General features: G+C 36.2%; 1 protein-coding gene across 3 annotated transcripts in view; it reads left to right on the top strand.

Moving 5' to 3' along the window:
• SMAD2 (SMAD family member 2) overlaps positions 1-21799 on the top strand; it is a 90485-nt gene that overhangs the window by 57350 nt on the left and 11336 nt on the right. For 2 of the 3 annotated variants that reach the window (XM_055417315.2, XM_055417314.2), the window contains exons 3-8: positions 2137-2226; positions 3265-3458; positions 4465-4599; positions 6821-6895; positions 19998-20051; positions 21242-21454. In XM_055417315.2, the coding sequence (XP_055273290.1) occupies positions 2137-2226; positions 3265-3458; positions 4465-4599; positions 6821-6895; positions 19998-20051; positions 21242-21454 (761 nt within the window). The remainder of the gene's footprint in view (positions 1-2136; positions 2227-3264; positions 3459-4464; positions 4600-6820; positions 6896-19997; positions 20052-21241; positions 21455-21799) is intronic. The other variant, XM_088833437.1, reaches the window with a different exon arrangement.

The raw sequence follows: 21799 nt of genomic DNA, 5'->3' as shown, positions 1-21799 counted from the left end.
ATACTGCTATGATGTTAGCTTCCTATTTAGGAAGATGTATGTTTTTCTCTTTGGTTGATTTTTGTGTTCTTTAGTAATAATTAAAATGTTTATTTTTGTAGTTTTGACACATTTATAATTACATTTATCCTAGGTATTTTGTATATTTTGACATTGATTCTTTAAGAGAATTTTCATATATAAATGAGGAAAAATTTTACTTGATAGAAGCAAATTTATTATTTTTAAATCAACCTTCCAGTTTGCATGAGAGAGAAATGAGGAAAAATTTTACTTGATAGAAGCAAATTTATTATTTTTAAATCAGCCTTCCAGTTTGCATGAGAGAGATTTCAATGGTCAATAGAACTGAGGCTTAAATACCCTGTGATGGCAGTGGAAAAGTAGCTGAGTTAAGAGTTGGGATGTTGTTCTGTCTGCCTCTAGATTGATTGCATGCTTTTAACAGCTACTGTTTATTGTTCTCTGATATATTTCAGGGCTTGAATAAAGCACAGCTTAATCTCTTCATGCCCTGTTATATTTCTGCTTCTCATATCAGTTCCAGAGTTTCTTGAATGAAATATTTATTTTAGCCTCACAGGAGCAGAATAGCCACATTATGTACTCTTCTCAGTCATTTTCCTTCAGCTGTTCTTAGAGAAGAGGAAGATGTATACTGTTCCTTCGGAGGTTTGAATTCAGATTCATGAAACCCCAGAATTGGGTTGGTTTCATTGTGTTTTAAACCACTTGGTGCTATATCTTTCCAGTAGATATTTGATAAATAGCTTAAATAAAAGAACTATTTATGTCATGTTTTTTAGTCAGTGCACCTTTGGGAGAAAAGAAAAGGTCTGAATTAGCCTCCAGTTTGGCCTTTTCTGACTTTTGTAGTCTGAGAAGTAGAAGTTAGACTTGTGAAGCCTAAAAAATTCAAGAGAATCTGTAAAATGTCTCAACAAGCTGCTCCAAAGTGTCTGAAAATGCATTTTGCAAAGCCACCCCGCATTACACATTACACTGCCTCGAGTGCAGCTCAGTGACCCTGCAGGAGGCCCTGAGCAGCCCCACGGGACTGGACGAGTTGCCCAGCCTCAGGAAGGCAGTACTTTTCACCAGTGCCCTTTGAAATGCTGAGTGAGTGAGCTCGTTAGCAAAGGATGCTCAAAAGTTGTTTTGAGATGTTTCTTTCTCTTCCTTTAAGTTTTGATGATTTTGTAACAGGTAAGAAGTGGGAATGGAGTTTCAGAAATTGTCTTTTGACTCTCATTTTTAAAAAAGTACGACTTGCTACCTGAGACCCCTTTGGCAGTCAGTACGATTCTTTTCTCCTCTTCTCACACAGATGAAGTGGTGGCAGGGAAAATAGGCAGACTTATATCTGGGCTGTCCTTGTTCTGAAAAGAAATGTGGAAGAAAAATTTTGATGTTTGAAATTTCAAATCAGATTTTTCAAAAAATCTTTCTGGCGTGTGTCTTTCAGGTGAATTGATGAAAAAAAACAGATACGGCAACTTTGTCATAGTCCTAGTGTCTTTCACAAATTTTGTGCTTTCACGCATCTTTAATCCTTGTAGCAATTTCTTAAAAATTTTCAGGTAGTGTGCTATGCTAGGATGACTTCAAAATCCATTTCCTTGTCCTTCGTAGTAATAAGAGCAATAATAATTTTCAATAAAACCGAATATGTATGTATCTTAAATAAGCTTGAAATTTTAACTGGATATATGTCTGTTTTAATTCAAATTTTATCTATGTTAAAAATACCAGATGACATCCATTTTTAGATTTAAAAAAAAAAAACTGGATTGTAAAATGAAGCACTGTTAGTGAGACTTAATGGCATAGGATCCTTTGTTGTGAGTAGAGGAAATTGGAAAAGGCACAGGTATGATTTCATTAAGTTAGAGAACATCGGTGTTCACATTTTAAAAACATAATCATAACTTATCTGGAGTCACATGTTCCATTTTATTGGCTTCCTTCATATAGAAAATATAGAAATCAGCACTAATGCCCGTGAAAAAGTGAAGCAGTGTATATTTTCTGGGTGAAGGAAGTATTCTGTACATTTTCCATGTTTTACATCATGGTAATTTGAATAACCATGCTTCCATGTTCACATCAATTTTTTGTTTTTCAATTTATGCACAGCACTTGCTCTGAAATTTGGGGACTGAGTACACCAAATACGATAGATCAGTGGGATACAACAGGCCTTTACAGCTTCTCTGAACAAACCAGGTGAATATTCTGCCCTCTATGGAATCCTAGAGATCTTGTGGGAGGGAGGGTGTTTTGGAAGACCTAAAGTGGGTTGCTTAGTATAATTTTGCCTAGGATGTTTCCTTAATGTAAAATAAGGCATGGCATTTAAAATAACTGCTTGCCAGTATTAAAAATATATTAAATGTTTCCGCTGACATGTTGATCAATGAAATTCTAGTTTTGAATCTTCTTTAAATTGCTGCATCCCCTAAAGAATAGGTGCTTCGATAACTATATTCTCAGTGTGAGGGTAGATTATAATTTGTTGTTGGCCTAATTTTCCAGTAGATATATAACCAGTTTTTGCTAAATTTCTTGCTGTCATCTAAATCTCATCTTTATACTAATAAGTACATGGTTATTTACTGAACCCCTTATGTCACAATGCTAGGCTGACTCGTTTTGGTTATTTTTTTTTAAATCACCTTATTCTCTTTTTGAGCATATTGGTATTTGTCCATTTCATCTCATCATTTTCATCACCATCTGCATTTATGTGTGAGCTGTAGGAAATAAACCTCAGTACTCAAAACAGTCACAACTGGGTAATGAGTTCCGTTAGTTTTAGTAAGTTAGTTTTACATCATTGTTGGTATTTGTCGTTCTTCACACTAGTTCCTTTTTTTGATAATTCAGTCACCTACAGAAGTAATGCCCTTAACCCTCCCTAAGTAAGAGTTTGAGTCGCTAAAGATAGAAGTTGATAACATTTTTCAAGTGTAGCTGTATGAGACTTTTAAAAAAAAAAACATTTTTCCCCCCAGCGGCTACCTGTTCATTGATTGACGTTTGAGTTGCTTATGTAGCATGTTTATAAGAAAAATGCCCTGGTGCTGCTGCTTACATTTATGTCAGATCCATTAGCTAGTACGTTTTTCTTTCTTGTACTCACTAAAACTAACTAAATGTCTGTCATTCCTTTCTTTATGCTCTCAATGTTACTAGTTTAGCCCAATTGAGTATGTTTATTTTTTTAAAAGTTCCCATCTTTCTTTTCCCCTTGCTTCCCAACAGGTCTCTAGATGGTCGTCTTCAGGTGTCCCATCGAAAAGGACTGCCTCATGTAATATATTGCCGATTATGGCGCTGGCCTGATCTTCACAGTCATCATGAACTCAAAGCAATTGAAAACTGCGAGTATGCTTTTAATCTTAAAAAGGATGAAGTATGTGTAAACCCTTACCACTACCAGAGAGTTGAGACACCAGGTAGGAAAATTAAATTTTTTCCCCTCGTTTTAGTTAAATGCTTGATTTTAAGTACATTAGGTACTCTTACACCTAATTGACCCAGGGATACTTTGGTATAAAACTCTAATAGTGAAAAGTGAAAGTGTTAGTTGCTCAGTTGGGTCTGATTCTTTGCTTCCCTATGGACTGTAGCCCACCAAGCTGCTCTGTTGGTGGAATTCTCTAGGCAAGAATACTGGAGTGGGTTGCCATTCCCTTTTCTTCCTGACCCAGGAATCAAACCCAGGTCCCCCTCACTGCAGGCAGATTCTTTACCATCTGAGCCACCAGGGGAGCATAATAAATTACCTTGAATTCAGTATGGTTTTTGGTGGTAATTAAAAATACTAAAAAAATGTTGATATATGTTATGGAAAAATATATATTAGAGGGAAAGATATGTTAGTTTCTTAAAATAACATTTCAAATCAAAGTACATATCTAGGAAATTCTAATCCTATAGATACATAGTCTGCTTAGAACTGAATAAGTCTCATTACCTGTCTGATGCATTAACTGTTTTCAGTCATTTCACTCTTTGGTTTTTTGATGTAGTTTAATGATATCATTTGTAACTAAGCAGTTTAGTAAAACCCATGGCAGGACTTTCAGTTTACTTACTCGGTTTACTTAGTACTTGAAACTTACTAGAATGCTGCTATCTTTACGGGAAGAAAACTTGATTTTACAAATCTTTCTGCAACCTTTCCAATGAGGATTTATGAACTTCTGTGGTCATATAATATGATCAGGACCACTCTTTCCCCAAAAGTACAAAATAAATCAGAACTTGGGGATTTAGACTGTGGGCTTCGTGGTAAATTAAAATAGTAATCAGGTTTGTCAATTTCTCAGTGGCCGAATAAGTTGATCCTAAACTTCAGCAATGGATCGGTCTAATTCTCTTGTGTGTGTGAAAACTTGTCATGAAAGAGTCTGCTCTCATCTGCTCTGCCATTAACTTGGATCTCTTCTGCTCTTGCAGTTTTGCCCCCTGTGTTGGTGCCCCGGCACACTGAGATCTTAACAGAACTGCCCCCTCTGGATGACTATACCCACTCCATTCCAGAAAACACTAACTTCCCAGCAGGAATTGAGCCACAGAGTAATTATATCCCAGGTATTTTTGCCTTCTGAGTCTCCTAAACTGTGAGATAGATATATATTTTGTTCATAAACGTTCATCTATTAATAAATTAATAACTTATGGTTTGGCTTTTTAAAAATTTTAGTTCTACAGACATAGCAACATGTATGTTGTACTGAAAAATCAGGAAACTTCTATTTTAGTTCTCTTTCTGGGACTCGGTAATGCTGAAAAATAAATGAACTACATGATTCTCAAATTCTGCTCTATAAAATTATGTGTCCAGTACAAACTAAAGGGATATGAGCATTTAGCTGTACATTGGATTTTTTGGTGTTTTGATTTATTTCTCTGTGTGCAGTATTTATCTATTCCACTTTTACGTTTTATTTATACCACTGAAAATGTGTAAGGAACTTCGAGTTTCAGCTATAGTAAAAAAATTGTCTTAATGTGTCTCATCATGGAAATAATGCTTGTTCATTGGAGGTAATTTTGAAAACATAAAGTAAAAGAAGACTTTTTAAAAACAGCTAATTTTAAGGTTAAAAAGTGTTTTCTGACTATCTTAATGCTTTTTTCTTTTATTACTATTTATTCCAAAAGAAGATTTAAAGCTGCTTTTATTGGGAAGCATAAACATTTTGAGGAGTTAGTATAGGGTAAAGAGTTTGTTGTGAAAAATGGGGGCTAGGACAAGTGGAAGAAGGGTGAACACAAGGCATTTTGTAGGGAGAGGAATTTGACTGGAAGTAGTTACATGTGAGTAGTGTGTTGGATTGAGGGAGTCCTTAAATCTGATGTGGAAATTAGTATAATTTAGCAATCCTTAGGAAACTGAGGTGTAAGCATTTGCTCTTGTAAGACACCTGCCCAGTGATTGATTGTGTAGAAGGATAATCAAAATGTTTGATTTTACCTGTGGAGATATTTGGGCTGATTTTCCATCATCTTTGTTTAGATTTGGGTCTTAAAATCACATGTGGATTATACTTAATCTGCTTTTCTGGACAGTGGGTCTTTACCCAGCTCCAACTGACAGCAAAACCTTGGTGTTCACTTTTTATTCCACTGCGAAAGAAATTGTAACATTTCCTCCAAGACACTAGTATTATACCTTTGTTGTTTACTATTTTATATATAAATAATAATGGAGAAAAATGAAAAAGAATAGCATCTTTTTATCGGTTCAGTATTTTTTCCTATTTACACCTTTGAGACATGGGTGGTTAAACTGGCAAAGCTTAGCTCTTTTTAATTTTATTTAACTTTTAAAATAGCACATAACTATATATTATTTTTATATTTGTTGTTCGAGTATTACTATGAAGGAATTTATTTTATTCTCGTTAAAATTTGGGGGGCACTGAACTGAACATTTAAAATGAAAAGTTTGATACTTAAAATTAACTTATTGAAGAGAGATTGTCAAGAGTTCATGAAGGAGACTTTTAACCTGCATCACCTAAACTTCTTTTTCCTGCTTGGAATTAGGATTGGTAAAATCGCATAAATTTTTTATTTTCATGAAGCTTATTCAGATATTCAAGTACTTTCTGAATATAAACATTTTTCATAAACCATTTTGGAAATGACACATTAGAATCTTAAATGTATTTCCAGAAAGTAATTGACCTCAGTTTTGTGTATCAGCAGTCTTATTTGAATTTAATTTTCTGCCTCTAATATTCAGGACTTACTGTTTAGAAATCACTCAAGCAGTCCGCTTTTTGGATAGAATTCAGGCTAGACCATTCCTGAACTATATTGCCATATTTTGCCCTGTAGAACCTAGTGTAGTATGTCAGCCTGTATTACTTTGTAATCCTGAAACTTGTGTGCCTGTGTTGTGTGTTTAATTACCCATTTACGATGGCTATTAGTTTAAAATTTTTTTTTGGTTACTAATTTCTTTTAAACATACTGATTAAGAACTGAGGCATCTTTGAAGTTGTATTTTTGGCTCTTGCCCCAGAAAATATACAAATGAGAGTGAGCTAGATATATAAGTAATAGCTAAGAAAATATGCACAGAGAGCTCAGTTGTGTTACAAGTGGGTTTTGAGGATTCACCTGTAAGGTTTGGATCAGAACCTGAATCATAAGCCCTCACCAGCCAATCCTGCTTTTTATAGTGATGTTATGTAACACTCATATGTTATTTGGAGTGATTTGTTGGTTATCTTTGGTAGCTGGGAGAAAAGGCATTGAGGTTAAATTGAAGCTGTACTTAATTTGTTCTAAACTTTTGTAGAAACGCCACCTCCTGGATATATCAGTGAAGATGGAGAAACGAGTGATCAACAGTTGAACCAAAGTATGGATACAGGTAAAAAATATTTTCAAAATTACTCAGTAATTAAATACACAATTTGTGTTTGAAATTAACTAAAATTGTTCAGTTCAGTCGCTCAGTCATGTCCGACTCTCTGCGACCCCATGAATCACAGCACGCCAGGCCTCCCTGTCCATCACCAACTCCCAGAGTTCACTCAAACTCATGTCCACAGAGTCGGTGATGCCATCCAGCCATCTCATTCTCGGTCGTCCCCTTCTCCTCCCTCCCCCAACCTTTCCCAGCATCAGAGTCTTTTCCAGTGAGTCAACTTGTCGCATGAGGTGGCCAAAGTATTGACGTTTCAGCTTTAGCATCAGTCCTTCCAATGAACACCCAGGATTGATCTCCTTTAGAATGGACTGGTTGGATCTCCTTGCAGTACAAGGGACTCTCAAGAGTCTTCTCCACCACCACAGTTCAAAAGCATCGATTCTTCGGCGATCAGCTTTCTTCACAGTCCAACTCTCACATCCATACATGACCACGGGAAAAATCATAGCCTTGACTAGACGGACCTTGGTTGGCAAAGTAATGTCTCTGCTTTTAAATATACTATCTAGGTTGGTCATAACTTTCCAACTAAAATTATTACTAACCCTTATATTTAGAAAAGTTGGGACACCTATCAAAAAATGGAATCTTTTATTTTGATTTAATCATATTTGCGCAATCAAAGAGAGGACCCTCTTTGTCAGTGAAAGATTAACACGTACTACATGCAGAATAATTGTTAAGATTTTCTCTTATTAGAGTTAAATAAAAATCGGGGAACACTCAGATATTTTTCAAGTGTTTTGTGCTTCTGTTTAAAGTTTTAGGAACTTTATGAATAAATGTCTTTGTGATGAAAGATTCTAATTAATTAACCCAATAGCAGGTTTTCAGAGGAACTTGGAAGTAAGATACGGGGATCAGCTTTTTAGTGCTCTTTTAACTTAATAGTTCTGAATTATAGTAGATTGTTTACATAAAGTACCTTGTATATTGTACTTGACCTACTTCAATTTCTAATACTTAGCTGTCAGCTTTAAACACAATGAAGAAAAAATTTTGACATGTAATAAATATTGCACACATCAAAACTTTAGACAAGTTGTTATATAATAGAATGTGTATAACCCATCATAACTAGTAGGTTCCCAGTGAAATAGCTGTGATGTCCCTATAATATCTTGATCTGTCCATCCTGGTTGTATCTTAAGGATTGGACACCTTAATATCACAACCTGCCAAGTTAACAGCATAGCTTTTCTACACAGTTTATACTAAGGCATTCTATATTTATGATAATCTAAGTGATTTTCTAAATGGCAGGAGTTTGGGTGGTTGGCTTTACAATAATTCTGTTGCTTAAATTCTTTCATTATTTCGATTTCCAAGTAAAGAAACTTCTGCCATAGCTAATCATACTTTATAGCTTTTAAGAATAGTAAATAACCAAGAAAAGTAGATGATGATCATTTGATATAGCATGTTGTGAATCTTTTTCTTTTTTAATTTTGGCTGAATGACTTGTGGGGTTCTTCATTCCCTACCCTCAGCACAGAGCCCTAACCACTGGACCTCACAGAACTGTATTCCTAGATCAGCCATGTTCCTTTTTGCCCTATGATGGACAGTTGCTTCTGTGACACTTAGACATGAATACCATAAAAATATACTCTGATGACATCATTAGTCATCAGGGAAAATGCAAATAAAATCATGACATATCACTTCACACCCTCTAGAATGGCTGTAATCAAAAAGTCCGACTCTTTGTGAACCCATGGACTGTAGCTGCCAGGCTTCTGTGTCCTTGGGATTTCCCAGGCAAGAATCCTGGAATGGGTTGCCATTTCCTTCTCCAGGGAATCTTCCTGACCCAGGGATTGAACCCAGGTGTCCTGCATTGCAGGCAGATGCTTTACCACTGAGCCACCAGGGAAGCGCCGTAATCAAAACAGAAGAATAAGAAGTCTTGATGAAGATAGGAGAAGTTAAGAGTCTTCATATGTTGCTAGTGAGAATGTGAAATGGTTCAGTTACCTTGGAAAGATTTGCTATTCTTCAAGGTTTAATATAGAATAACAATAAGACCCAGCCGTTTCACCTGAGAAAATTAAAAACATTTCCAAGCTAAACTTGCACATAAATGTGAGCATTATTCATAGTAGTCTGAAAGTAGAAATGACCCAGATTGTCTATCAGATGATTAATGGATAAATTAAATGAGTTATATCCATACTTGGGAATATTATCCAACCACATGAAGGAATGAAATACTGGTGCATGCTACCATATGGATGAACTTTGAAAGCATTATATCAGGTGAAAGAAGCCAGGCACAGAACGCCATAAGGATTCCAATTAGTGCCCGTTGGATAATATAGTTGAAACATGAGAGGCAATAAGATGAATATAATCACTGGTTAGGCGCTTCCCTGGTGGCTGAGTCAGTAATGAATCCACCTGCAGTGTGGGAAACCTGGGTCCCCTAGGTCTAGAAGGTCCCTTAGAGAAGGAAATGGCACCCCATACTAGTTTTCTTGTCTGGAAAATCCCATTGACAGAGGAGCCTGGTGGGCCACAGTCCAGGGACCTCTCTGGAATGGTGGAAGGTTCTAGTTGAGTGCTGTCCACGTGGCCACATGCTAGTAGGAGTACTTAACATAATTGGTGCAGCCAAGAACCTGAATTTTTATCTTCATTTGATTTAAACAGTGACATGTGGCTAAGGCTGTTGGTAACCCAGCTGATGGCTGTCGTACAGGTGGTGGTTGGGGTCAGAGATCAACTGTCTGCAGGGCTGCATCTCCCGGAGCCAACCCAGTCCTGAGCAAGTGCTCAGGCTTTAGAGGACCATGGCCATGCCCATGGGTGACCCCACGTGAGAGCACCTCTGGATATGCACACCTTATCTTGGGACTGTGGGCGGAGGGTACAGCAGGAACAGCCCTCACTCACTGCCTGACTCTCTGGACCTGTCTCCCCAGCTGCATGGAAATCCATGGTCACCGTATAGGCCAGAGCTGGGAGGATGGGGAGGCCGCAGGCCACCCTCTCTCCCCATGTCCCCAGGGCTGCTGATGCCCAGCTGACCATGCGCCCACCTGCCTGCAGCTGCCCCTGTGCTTCTGAATGAATGTGATCAAGAACACACACTTTGTGTTTGATCGAGACCAGGTTCACGGATGGCCATCGTGATGGCGGTAGCCACTGCCTGTTGGTGGTGGCCCAGACCCTCATGAACTTTTGCTCCACATCCAAGCACAAGTTGGGCAAGGACTTGCCCTCCAACAAGCCGCTCTATGCCAAGGACATCGCTGACTATAAGACTATAAGAAAACCTTTGACTGTGTGGATCAGAACAAACTGTGATCTCTTAAAGAGATTGAAATACCAGACCACCTTACCTGTCTCCTGAGAAACCTGTATGCAGGTCAGGAAGCAACAGTTAGAAACGGACCAGTTCAAATTTGGGAAAGGACTGTGTCAAGGCTGTATGTTGTCACTGTTTATTTAACTTACATACATCATGTGAAAAGCCAGGCTGGATGAATCATAGGCTGGAATCAAAATTGCCAGGAGAAATATCAACAGCCTCAGATATGCAGGTGAAACCACTCTAATGGCAGAAAGTGAGGAAGAACTAAAGAGCCTCTTGATAAAGGTGAAAGAGGAGAGTGAAAAAGCTCGTTTAAAACTCAGCTTTCAGAAAACTCACATCATGACATATGGTCGCATCACTTCATGGCATGTAGACGGGGAAACAATGGAAACAGTGACAAACTTTATTTTCTTGGGCTCCAAAATCACTGTGGATGGTGACTGCAGCCATACGATTAAAAGATAATTGCCTTGGAAGGAAAGCTGTGACAAACCTAGACAGTGTATACAGAGATAGCAGAGACATCTGCAGTCATGTCATATAGACATGACTATATGACAAAGGTCTGTATAGTCAAAGCCATTGTTTTTCAGGTAGTCATGTACAGATGTGAGAGTTGGAACGAAAAGAATGTTGAGCAAAGAACTGATACTTTCAAACTGTGGTGCTGGAGAAGACGCTTGAGAGTCTCTTGAACAGCACGGAGATTAAGCCAGTCAGTCCTAAAGGCTGTCAACCTTGAATATTCACTGGAAGGACTGCTGCTGAAGCTCCAGTACTTTGGCCACCTGATGCAAAGAGCCAGCTCATTGGAAAAGACCCTGATGCTGAGAAACATTGAAGGCACGAGAGAAGGGGGTGGCATAGGGATGGGATGGTTAGCTGTCGCCGCCGACTCAATGGCCATGCCTTGCACAAACTCTGGGTGGCGGTGAAGGGCAGGGAAGCCGGCGTGCTGCAGCCCGTGGGGGCCCAGAGTCGGACGCGACTGAGCGACTGGACAACTGCAGCAGTCACTGTTATGGGAATGGATCAAAATCCAATGGGCGGATAAGCTGAGTCAAGATGAATGCATTGTTTTGGGGCTAGCTTTGAACATTACCTGATATTTCTAATTCTGTTTCAATGGAGGAAATGTTACTGTCTTTTTCAAAATGACACATTTAAAAGTATTTACTGTAACGACAGTGACAGTGTGAATCTTTGATTCATGAGATGCTAAAAAGTTGCTTTAATACTAGTCTTCTACCTGCTGTCTATCATTCTCTTAGTGCAATGGCAAGAATTTTCTGACTGCTGCAGGATCCCAATTTAGAACAAAATTGACCTCTCTTTAAACTCTGGTCCATACTTTTCCCGAGGGAAGACGTGATTAAATTAATTTTTGAAACCCTTCTGGGATAGGAGTTAATAGTTTTTAAAAGGGTAACCAGAGGGGGCATTCCCTGGTGGTCCAGTGGTTAGGACTCTGTGCTTGCACTTCAGAGGGCACCGGTTTAATCTCTGTTGGGAGAACTAAAATCTTGCAAGCCTCACGGCCGAAATGAATAAATAAAATTAAAGACAAATAAAGCCAGAAGACAAATAAAGTAAAATACAGAACTGTATGAGCAGGTACATGTTATTTTTTGCTTTGCTTTGTGTTTTTAATTCCTCTGGTCAAGGCTTCATTCTTTAAAGCCTTGGGCATTAGGGATCAGGCTGAATGAACATCGTAAGAAATACAGGTTTTGTTTAGTTCTAACGTTTTCTTCTTTCAATCTGGTCATTTTGTGTACCCCTAGATAAGGTTCACATGCTATACTCAGAAGACAGCGTCTCTAACCAGATGCTTGGCTGCTGGATAGCATGATTGGCCTCTGAACTAGACAACCTGGACTTGAATTGTCCCTCTACTCTATGCTAGCTTGATGATGTAGGCAAGCAGTTTCCTTATCCTTAAACTAGGGATAATTATAGTACCCAACTCATAAGGTTGTTTACAGTAGCTACATGTACCTAACTCATAGTAAATACTGTATGAGTATATTTAGAGAAAATATAAAAAAGATGAATTAACCATTAAGAAAAAGAAGAAAGTTGACTGCATGAAGATTAGAAGTAAATTGAGGGAATTAAGATTTCAGAGCAGGAGCAGTTCATTGTCATGATCTTCTCAAAATAGGAAAGTAATTTCCCAGGAAGAAAGGGTCAGGTTTGTGAACTTTAGAGGAATGGTCTTACTGGGTGTGCCATCTCTGCAGTGTTTTATAGTTTTTAGCATATATGTATAGCTATTATGAGATTCATGCTTCACTGTTTTACCCTTTCGCTGTTATTATAAATTTATTTTTCAATTTTATTTTTTAATTGTTTGTTCCTAGAATATAGAGTAAAATTTGATTATCGTCTGTTTTTTTTTTCCTTGAACTTGGCTAAAGTCACTTTTCATATCTAGTTTTCTGTAGATTCCTAAGATTTTCTGAAAACAGTGTTACTTCTTGCTTTCTCATTTTTATGCTTTCTTCTTTTTTTGTTGTGGCTAAGACCTACAGTAAACTGTTGAATAAAAATACTAAGAATGGATATTTTTACATTGTTCTTGATCATAGGGCGAATGCATTTAATAATTCCCGAATAAGTGAGATGCTAGTTATAGATTTTTAATAGATTATCAGATTGAGGATGTTTCTTTCTGTTCCTGGTGCTTTTAATGTTTGTAATGAATAGCCGTGGAATTTTGTCCATACTTTTTCTGCGTCTCCTGAGAGGATCATACAGTTTTATTCCTTTTTGAAGTGAATTTCACAAAGTGATTTTTCTGATAACAAACCAATTTTGACTTTATTTGGTTATGATAAATTGCTCTTTAATAAAAATTTTTTTTAATTTATTTATTTTTTATTGGAGGCAAATTATTTTACAATATTATATTGGTTGGTTTTGCCATACATTGACATGAATTATGGGTTTGATTTGATAATTTTTTTAAAGGATTTTCAAATCTATGTTTATAAGAGATTTTGGTCTTTAGTTATCATATAATGTTTTTCTGTAGCTTCAGTGTCAATAATGGATTCTATATTGGATGAGATTTTCTACTCTTTTCTGAAAAATTTTGCATAGGATTGTTATTATTTCTTCCTTAACTACTTGATAGCTCCTAATAGAGAAACCTTCTCTTGAAGGGTTTTTAAAATTGAGAGTTGTTTAGATTCTCTATTTTCTATTTTTTATGTAGGTTTGGTCGTTTGTGTCTTAAAAGATACTTGTTCATCTGAGTGGTAAATTTTATTGCTATAAAGTCATTTCTAATGTTTTGTTATTCCCTTGATGTCTGCAAGATCATTCAAATATTGATGTCCCATATTTTACTTATAATACTGATAATTTATTTTTTTTCTTCTTGATAAGTCTTGCAGGGGCTTTATCAGTTAATATTTTTAAATACCCAGATTTTGGCTTGTTAAATTTTTCTGTTGTGTTTCTCTTTTTACTACTTGATTTGTTTCTATTCTTCATTATTTTCTTCTACTTTGCATTAAATTTGGTGTTTTTAGAGCATTGTAGTTTAAATTTAGATAGTTGATTCTTTTCTATTTTTTTCCCATTGATTCTTTTCCAGTGTAAGCTTTTAAAACTGAAAATTGCCCTCCAACCCTTATTTTAACTTCATACCACAAATTTTAATGTTATTTTTCATTATTATTTGTTGTTATCATTTAAGTATTTTCTAATTCCTCTTTGATTTCTTTGATCCATGATTTTTTAGAAGTGTAGGGGCTTTCTAGGTAGTTTATTGATTTCTACCTTAATTCCATTATGTTTCATATATACTGTGTATGATTTCAGGCCTCTGAAATTTACTAAGAATTATTTTATGCCACAGCGTGGTATACTTACTTTGATTTACAGTTCCATTTACAGTTGAAAAAAATTCTGTGCAGTTGTATCGGAGTAGGCAGTGGCAAGCCACTCCAGTACTCTTGCCTAGAAAATCCCATGGATGGAGGAGCCTGGTAGGCTGCAGTCCGTGGGGTCGCTAAGGGTCGGACATGACTGAGCGACTTCACTTTCACACATTGGAGAAGGAAATGGCAACCCACTCCAGTGTTCTTGCCTGGAGAATCCCAGGGAAGGGGGAGCCTGGTGGGCTTTCGTCTATGGGGTCACACAGAGTCGGACACGACTGAAGTGACTTAGCAGCAGTAGCAGCAGCAGTGTTACTCTAGGTGTCATTTTTGGTTGAGGTCATTGCTGATACTGTTTAAATCTTCTTAACTCTGACTTGTTTCTGAATGTGACTTTGGGTTTATCTCTTTCTCCTTTTAGTCCTGTCAGTTTTTGCTTCATGTATTTTGAGTCTCTTATTAAATGGTACACATTTCGAATTACATCCTGCTGATGAAGTACTCTTGTTATAAAGTGTGTCTCATATAAACATAAACATCCATCAACATTGTGTGTAAATGATGACCCAAGCTTTCATTGGTTCTGAGATCTCGCTTGTTTTCATATCTCTGTTGCGTGTGGCAGGGACCCAGATGGGACGTCCGCATTCCGACCTCATAGAGTGTGACTGCCTTCCTCATTTCTTAGTCTGATAGAAGGTGAGGTTTACTCAGAATTTTCACCTGCCTTCAACAAGTCAGATGTGGGAGTTCGCACTGGCTCATGAAGAGGCCTGTGTCTGTGCTTGTGCCTCTCAGATTCCAGTTGCCTGCATGTGGCCATTAAATCTTTAGCTGGTTTGTCCTTTGGCAAGAACAGTCCTGTGCGTGCTAACTTGGCAGATACTCCCAGCAGTGAAAATGGTTACCACTCCCTACTCAATGTAGGAAGATTTCATACCTTTCTGTAAATGACTTACAAGTTAAATGAATCTATAGTTTTGGCATCACTCTAGGTAAAAATACAGTTTTTTAGTGTTTCTGATACTCTCTTATTATAGGAGTAAGGGTTTTTCCAACAGTCTTCTATATTCTAACCGTAAGGGGAACCCTGTACAAGTTACTAATAGAAACAAAAGAAGAGCAACTGTATTCTCATTTTGAACATAATTCATGCTTATACAAAACTTGGAAATACATAGAACATAATAAACATGAAGGAGATATGTATTTTTAAACTGGATTTGACATAGTTCCTATGTCTTATTTTTGCTTAATCTCAAATTTTTACCATTCTGTGTCAAAAGTTCGACAGTATTTTACAGATTACACTTATGATGCAGCACTTTGAAGTAGTCAACAAGTGGATATTCATTATAAAAAATTAAAAGCAGGTATTTAATTCATAAAAAGCAGTACCGCAATGAATGTCATAGAAGGATAGGTAGAAAGAGACAGAGGAATTTCTAGGATCTCAGATTCTAGAAATTTTCTACCTGAACACTACACTATTGCACTAGGCTTCCTCTGGCTTGTTTCAGAAGAGATGGAGAGAAATGCCTGCTTTTACAGTATTTGCTGAGATAGGACTTGGTTGGTGATCAGGTAGGGATATGGTGGAAGGAGTAAACCAGCATGATCAGTTTTTGAAAGGTTTGTGAATGTGATTGGTCTCTGTATTCAGTAAATGAGTTTTTTTAAAGCATATGTTTAAGCCTTTTTTGGTATAAAAACAAAATCGTAGATAATTTTAGTTCTTTGGGACTGTTTTTTGTCATTTGAATTTAAAGATGATAAAATTAAATTATTTTAAGGCCTTTAACTATTCTGTCCTCTCATATATGCCTTTTGAAAGAATAAGTCGGTTTTTTTATTTGAATGATAATAATTTATGGTTAGTTTATACTGAAACTTTAAAAAAGTAAAATACACATTTCTTTGCCATTAATTTTGCTCAAGAAATTCAAACTAATTTTAATTATTCTCAAAAAGTTATAAAATAGATACTAAGTATGTAAGTCATATCAAAATGAATCCCATTTGGAGAGAACTTGAAGTTTTAAAATAATCTGAGCAAGAATTATGCAAGATATAAAACCACAGAAGAAAGGGTTGATAAACTTAAGTAAATGACATTTAAAACATTACAGCTCCATACCTTCAGAATGACCAGAATCTGAATTCTGCCAAGGAAGTGAAGGAGTAGGAACTCTGATTCATTGCTAATGGGAATGCAAAATGAATGGTATGGCTGCTTTGGAAGACAGATTGGCAACTTCTTACAAAGCTGCACATACTTACCTACAATCAGCACTCATGCCTCTTGGTATTCACCTAAAGTTGAAAATCTACGTTACGTACACACAGAAACCAGCACTTGGATGTTTATAGTGGCTTTATTCATTACTTGCCAAAATTTGGAAGCAACTAAGATGTCCTTCAGTAAGTGAATGAGGAAATGAACTACGGCACACGCAGACAGTGGGGTGTTCTTCAGTGCTAAACGAAAGCTGCCAAATAAAGGCATGAACACACGGGACCTGAAGTGCACAGTACAGATGAGCTCTATCTGTAGAGGTGACAGACCTGTATGAGTCCACCTGTATGACGTTCTGGAAAAGACACAGGCAGCTATAGAAACAGTAAAAAGATCAGTGACTGCTAGGGGTCCAAGGGGAGGGAGGGATTAATAAGCACAGAAGATTTTTAGAACAGTGTAAGTATTCAGTGTGCTATTATAATGGTGAATACATGTCATCGTACCTTTGTCAAAATTTATAGAATGTACAGCAACCAAAGATGAACCCTAATATAGATTACGGGCTTTGAGTGATAATGTCTATGTAGGTTCCTCAGTTGTAGTGAGTGTACATTGTGATGCGAGACACTGCTGGCAGGGGAGGTTGTACATTTGTGGGTAAGTGGGAACTCTCGTACATTATTAATGCTCAATTTTACTGTAAAGCTGAAACTGCTCTAAAAATAATGTTATTAAAATTTTTTTATTTTGAAAGATAAACCAAAAAACTTGGGGGAACTATGTACAAGAAGTCTCATAATTAATTTGTAGATTTAAAACCTCCTACAAATCAAGAGGTTAAAGACAGTGCTTAATAGATAAATGGATGTAAAGGGCATGAGTGCACTATTTATTACTAAATAAAAATAAATAAAAATTTTAAATGTTGGAGTTGCCCCATTTAAATCTTTCAAATTGTCATATGTCAAAAGGTAGTGACATAGTGTGAAGAAATGCTCATAAATTGTTGGTGGGACTAAACATCCTGGGAGGGTACTTTGGTACTTATAAAAATTTAACCTCACATTCTTTTTGCTCAACATTTCCTTGTTGAAAAATGTATCCTACAAATACATGCAAACTTGTGTGCACAAGGATTTCTCTAAATGTTTTAGCTACACGTAATAGAACCTAGCTTTAAATAGTGAGATTATCACTTCTCATAACTGCAAGTCCCAGACTTCAGTAGAACCATGTATATATGAATGAATAACAGTTAATCATCATTTAACCTGGCTCTTTTTTTTTTAAGTTTCTAAAAACTTCTGCTACCTAATACATTTTTATCTTAATTTACTTCTAAAAATTTTGTATGTGATTATAATCAACTTTTCGTAATCTTCAGTTCTAACTTTTATCACGTATTATGACGACTCAGTCAAAATTAATAAACCATGACTCTACTGCTCACTTCTAAAAAGTATTTAATAGAGTAAGCAGTTACAAGATACGAAAAATTGGGCCATTTCCTCCATTTCTAATAGTGGCTCTGTTTATTTTATCTTAGCTTCAGGAAACAGCAGTGAGTTTTAGTTCATTGTTCTAAATATATTTTGACCTTTCATAGCTGTACCTGTTATGACTTGCCAACAGATTTTTCAAACTGAGGAACTAAAAAAGAACATAAGAACTTTGTTATAGAAGGCTGTTCTGGCTTCTCAGAAATCATCACCTGTTGTTTATATTTTGATTGGTTTGTTTACGTGGGGGTTGCCATTTTACCTGTGTTGCCTGGTGGTTTGGTTCATGGTTGTCATGGTGTGGAGTGGTACACCAGGGGACTTCCGACCTTATTCTGCACCTATGCCATTGCTATAATTTTAAAACTTGGGAGCTGTAGGTCTTGCTTTTTTGGGTAACATTCTCAGAATATGTAGAGGATAATGATGAGAAAACGAAGTGTATCCTACAATTATGATTATTTAACGACAGTTTACGGCAGACGTTTCAAAATTTGCCTGAAATTGAGTGAAGTAATGTCTCACTGTTTTTCTTTCTGTGGTGGTCCTTCTTTTTCTTAACTTTTTGTGTTTGTGCCCCTTCCTTCCTTATTTTCTTGATTAGATTTTAACCAATTTACCTCAGATTGGAAGAAACAAATACTTTTTTCTAAGAAAATAGAATTTACTGAAATTGACTCCAGAGAGTAGAGCTATCTTAACAGTCATCTTTCGTAGAAGAAATAGAGTAATGTCTTAGAATAAACCCTAGAAAATTATTAAGTGTAAGTGATTTCACACAGGAGTTCTACCAAACTATTAAAGCATATGTTATTCTAATACTATTTAAACTGTTACAGAGCATAGAAAAGATACAAAGCTTTGAGCTTGACTTTATGAGGCAGCATAACATTTGTGCTTATAAATCTACAGATCTTTACTGCTTATGATCATTTATGTAAAATTTCTAAATAAAGAATTTTCTCTCTCATCTTCAAAGCCAGCATCATGCTTAACAGGCAAATACTAGAAGTATTTCTTTAAAGTTAAGAGTAAAAAAAGAATTTCCCCTGTCACCACTTTTATCAAAATGTCACATCCCCCCAAATGATTGATTAGTTATGTCACATAGAAGTTTTTTAATACTGTTTTGGGCTGAAAAATAAGATAGATGAGTAAGTATTTGCATCCCGTACCATGAAGGGACTAATATTGCTAAAACATAAAGAGCCTTCTGTAAATCAGTGAGAAAAGTGATCAACACGACAATAGAAAATTGAGCAAAAGAAAAGAACAGACTATTTACAGGAAGGAAATAAAATATAAACAAATATCAAGCTGCTGGGTGTCATTTATAAGGGAAATGCAAATTAAAACTATACTTGGTAAGACCTTGTTCTCATTTATCAGCAGTAACACATGAGCCTCCCCTCACTAGTTTGTGACTGGGAGTGTAAACTGACACAGCCTTTGTAGATGGCAATTTTGGCAAAATTTATCCAAGTTACAGATGGAGAGTCCTTTGATTTGGCAGTTTCCCTTTAAGAGTCTGTCCTTCAGATACAATTCAGAGTATGCAAATGTGCAAGATTAGTTACTCATTGGAATCTTGGTTTTTAAAAGGAAAAGATTGAAAATAACCTGAACACCCATCAACGTGGGATCATAATATACCATAATGTAATGTTACGGATAGATGGATAGACGTGTAAGTAAATAGTAAGGAAATGTACCAGTCTCTAGATGTTGATGTAGAATATGTCATACAAAAGCAAAGTACAGAATTGTGTTTACCGTTTGTACATAAAAAGCAGGAGGCACAGAGATACATTTGCTTGTATGGTTTGTAGCATATTTCTGGAAAGGTACACCAAGAACTGGCAACATTGGATGCCTTTGGAAGAGTGTAACTTGAAGCCAGGACTTTTTTCTATCTTTTATATATTGACGCTCCCAAAATTAAACATCCCATTAACCATTTGAAATCTTGGAAAATTATCTGTTATTATTTATGATAATTAACACAGCTAGATACAGTAAATTTTATTATTTGGGCAGAGATTTTGAAAATACTTTATTTCATAAACTGTTTTAAAATTGAATCCTTTTGTTTCAGGATCTCCAGCAGAATTGTCTCCTACTACTCTTTCCCCTGTTAATCATAGTTTGGGTAAGTTGCAAATACTTTCCCCCTACTGTTTTTATACTGTTTCACTTTTTTATTTAAATGTTCTTTCTGGTAATTATTTTCCGTATATAGGAGAAAGAGATCTCAGTGAATAACAGATGATTGTTCAAATTAGTGCTATTTTAAAAATGATACTGATAATGTGCCTCAGTATTAGTAAAACACCTTTCTCCTGGCACATAATGAATATTAGAAGTTAATTTTTTATTCATGGAAGTCATATGCATTGTTCATGAGGAATTTTATGTCCTGTATGGCTAAATTTTATGGGTATATTTAATTTCTATTATATTTTGTAACAGCAGTTATTGATATGAGACTATAATATATAGAGACATATTGCTCACATATACATGTGATATGGGAGATACATATGTGTCATTGCTAGTGTGTATGTATTTGTATTGATACATGTGCATATGTATGTGTGTGTGTATGCACCTTGGTCTTCATTTTATACACTATTTCACAATTTCTCTTTAGTTTCTACACATTGAAATTTATTCTACAAAATTGTCCTTTTTTTCTGTGATATTCCTTATGCATTTTAATCAAAATTACAGCACTTAAATATATATGGTCCTTGTTTTCCCATGAAATATGTAGATTCTTTTGATTTACTTTGTGTCGTATTACTTTTTGTTTCTTGTGTATATGCAGGCTTTCTCTTTTTGTAATTAGGTTAACTCAGTGAGAATCTCATGTTAAAATAGACAAATGTCAAAAATATGTCATGTTTTATATCCTATCGTGACAGGTTTTTTGATTTTTTTTTTTTTTAATCTTTGGCTCTTGATGCATTAATCCTTGTTTAGCGTTGTTCTACTCGACCCTACCCAAAATTAACTTTATAATGCAAATTGACTTATTTTACATGTGTGCAACTGGGGTAAAATTACTAGTAGAACAAGTAATCCACCATGAAGTCTAAAAAAGATGTTTGAAGATTTGGATGACTTAAGGAGATAGGGGAAATTTGAGAAATTGAAAATCTGTGATCTTTGGAATCTGGGGTTTGTGATGTAGACGTTAAGTCTGTTTCCTGGGCTATTGCCAGTGTAGGCTGGCTTAGAACACGTAAAGATAATGATATTCAGTCTATTCTTGGCTTGACATGGCTTGAATTGTTCACACAAGATTTCTTTTACGGGTTTGTTTTTCCCTTCTGCCAGACTTGCAGCCAGTTACTTACTCAGAGCCTGCATTTTGGTGTTCAATAGCATATTATGAATTAAACCAGAGGGTTGGAGAGACCTTCCATGCCTCACAGCCCTCACTCACTGTAGACGGCTTCACAGATCCATCAAATTCTGAGAGGTTCTGCCTAGGTTTACTCTCCAACGTAAACAGAAATGCTACGGTAGAAATGACAAGAAGACATATAGGTATGTTTATTTTCCTTGTGTGAAAAACCAATGCCATATACTTATAACGTGAGCACTGTGTGGTTTACCACATCAGGAGATTGTGTGCAAGAAAGCTGCCTTCTCTCTGTCGGCTTAAGTGCGGTCGCGTTGCACAGCTTCACTGCCTTGAACAGTGATCCTGGTGATCCGTCCTCCATCTGCGAACTTTTATCTTGAGTTTCTCTTTATTTGGCACCCTCAACACTGGGAAGTCCGTCAGTAAATATGTGTTAAAATTCCTTTGCTGAGCCTCTACGAGTCATAAAATTGTCATGTTCAGATTTTAAGGTTGTAATTTTAGCAAATCATGAATTTTTTTTCAGT

Source organism: Moschus berezovskii, chromosome 28, assembly GCF_049115385.1.
Source record: "Moschus berezovskii isolate FMDL1 chromosome 28, NW_MosBer_1.0, whole genome shotgun sequence".
NCBI lineage: Eukaryota > Metazoa > Chordata > Mammalia > Artiodactyla > Moschidae > Moschus > Moschus berezovskii.
The sequence above is the reverse complement of the archived record's forward strand: the minus strand, read 5'-3'. Positions and strand labels throughout refer to the sequence as shown.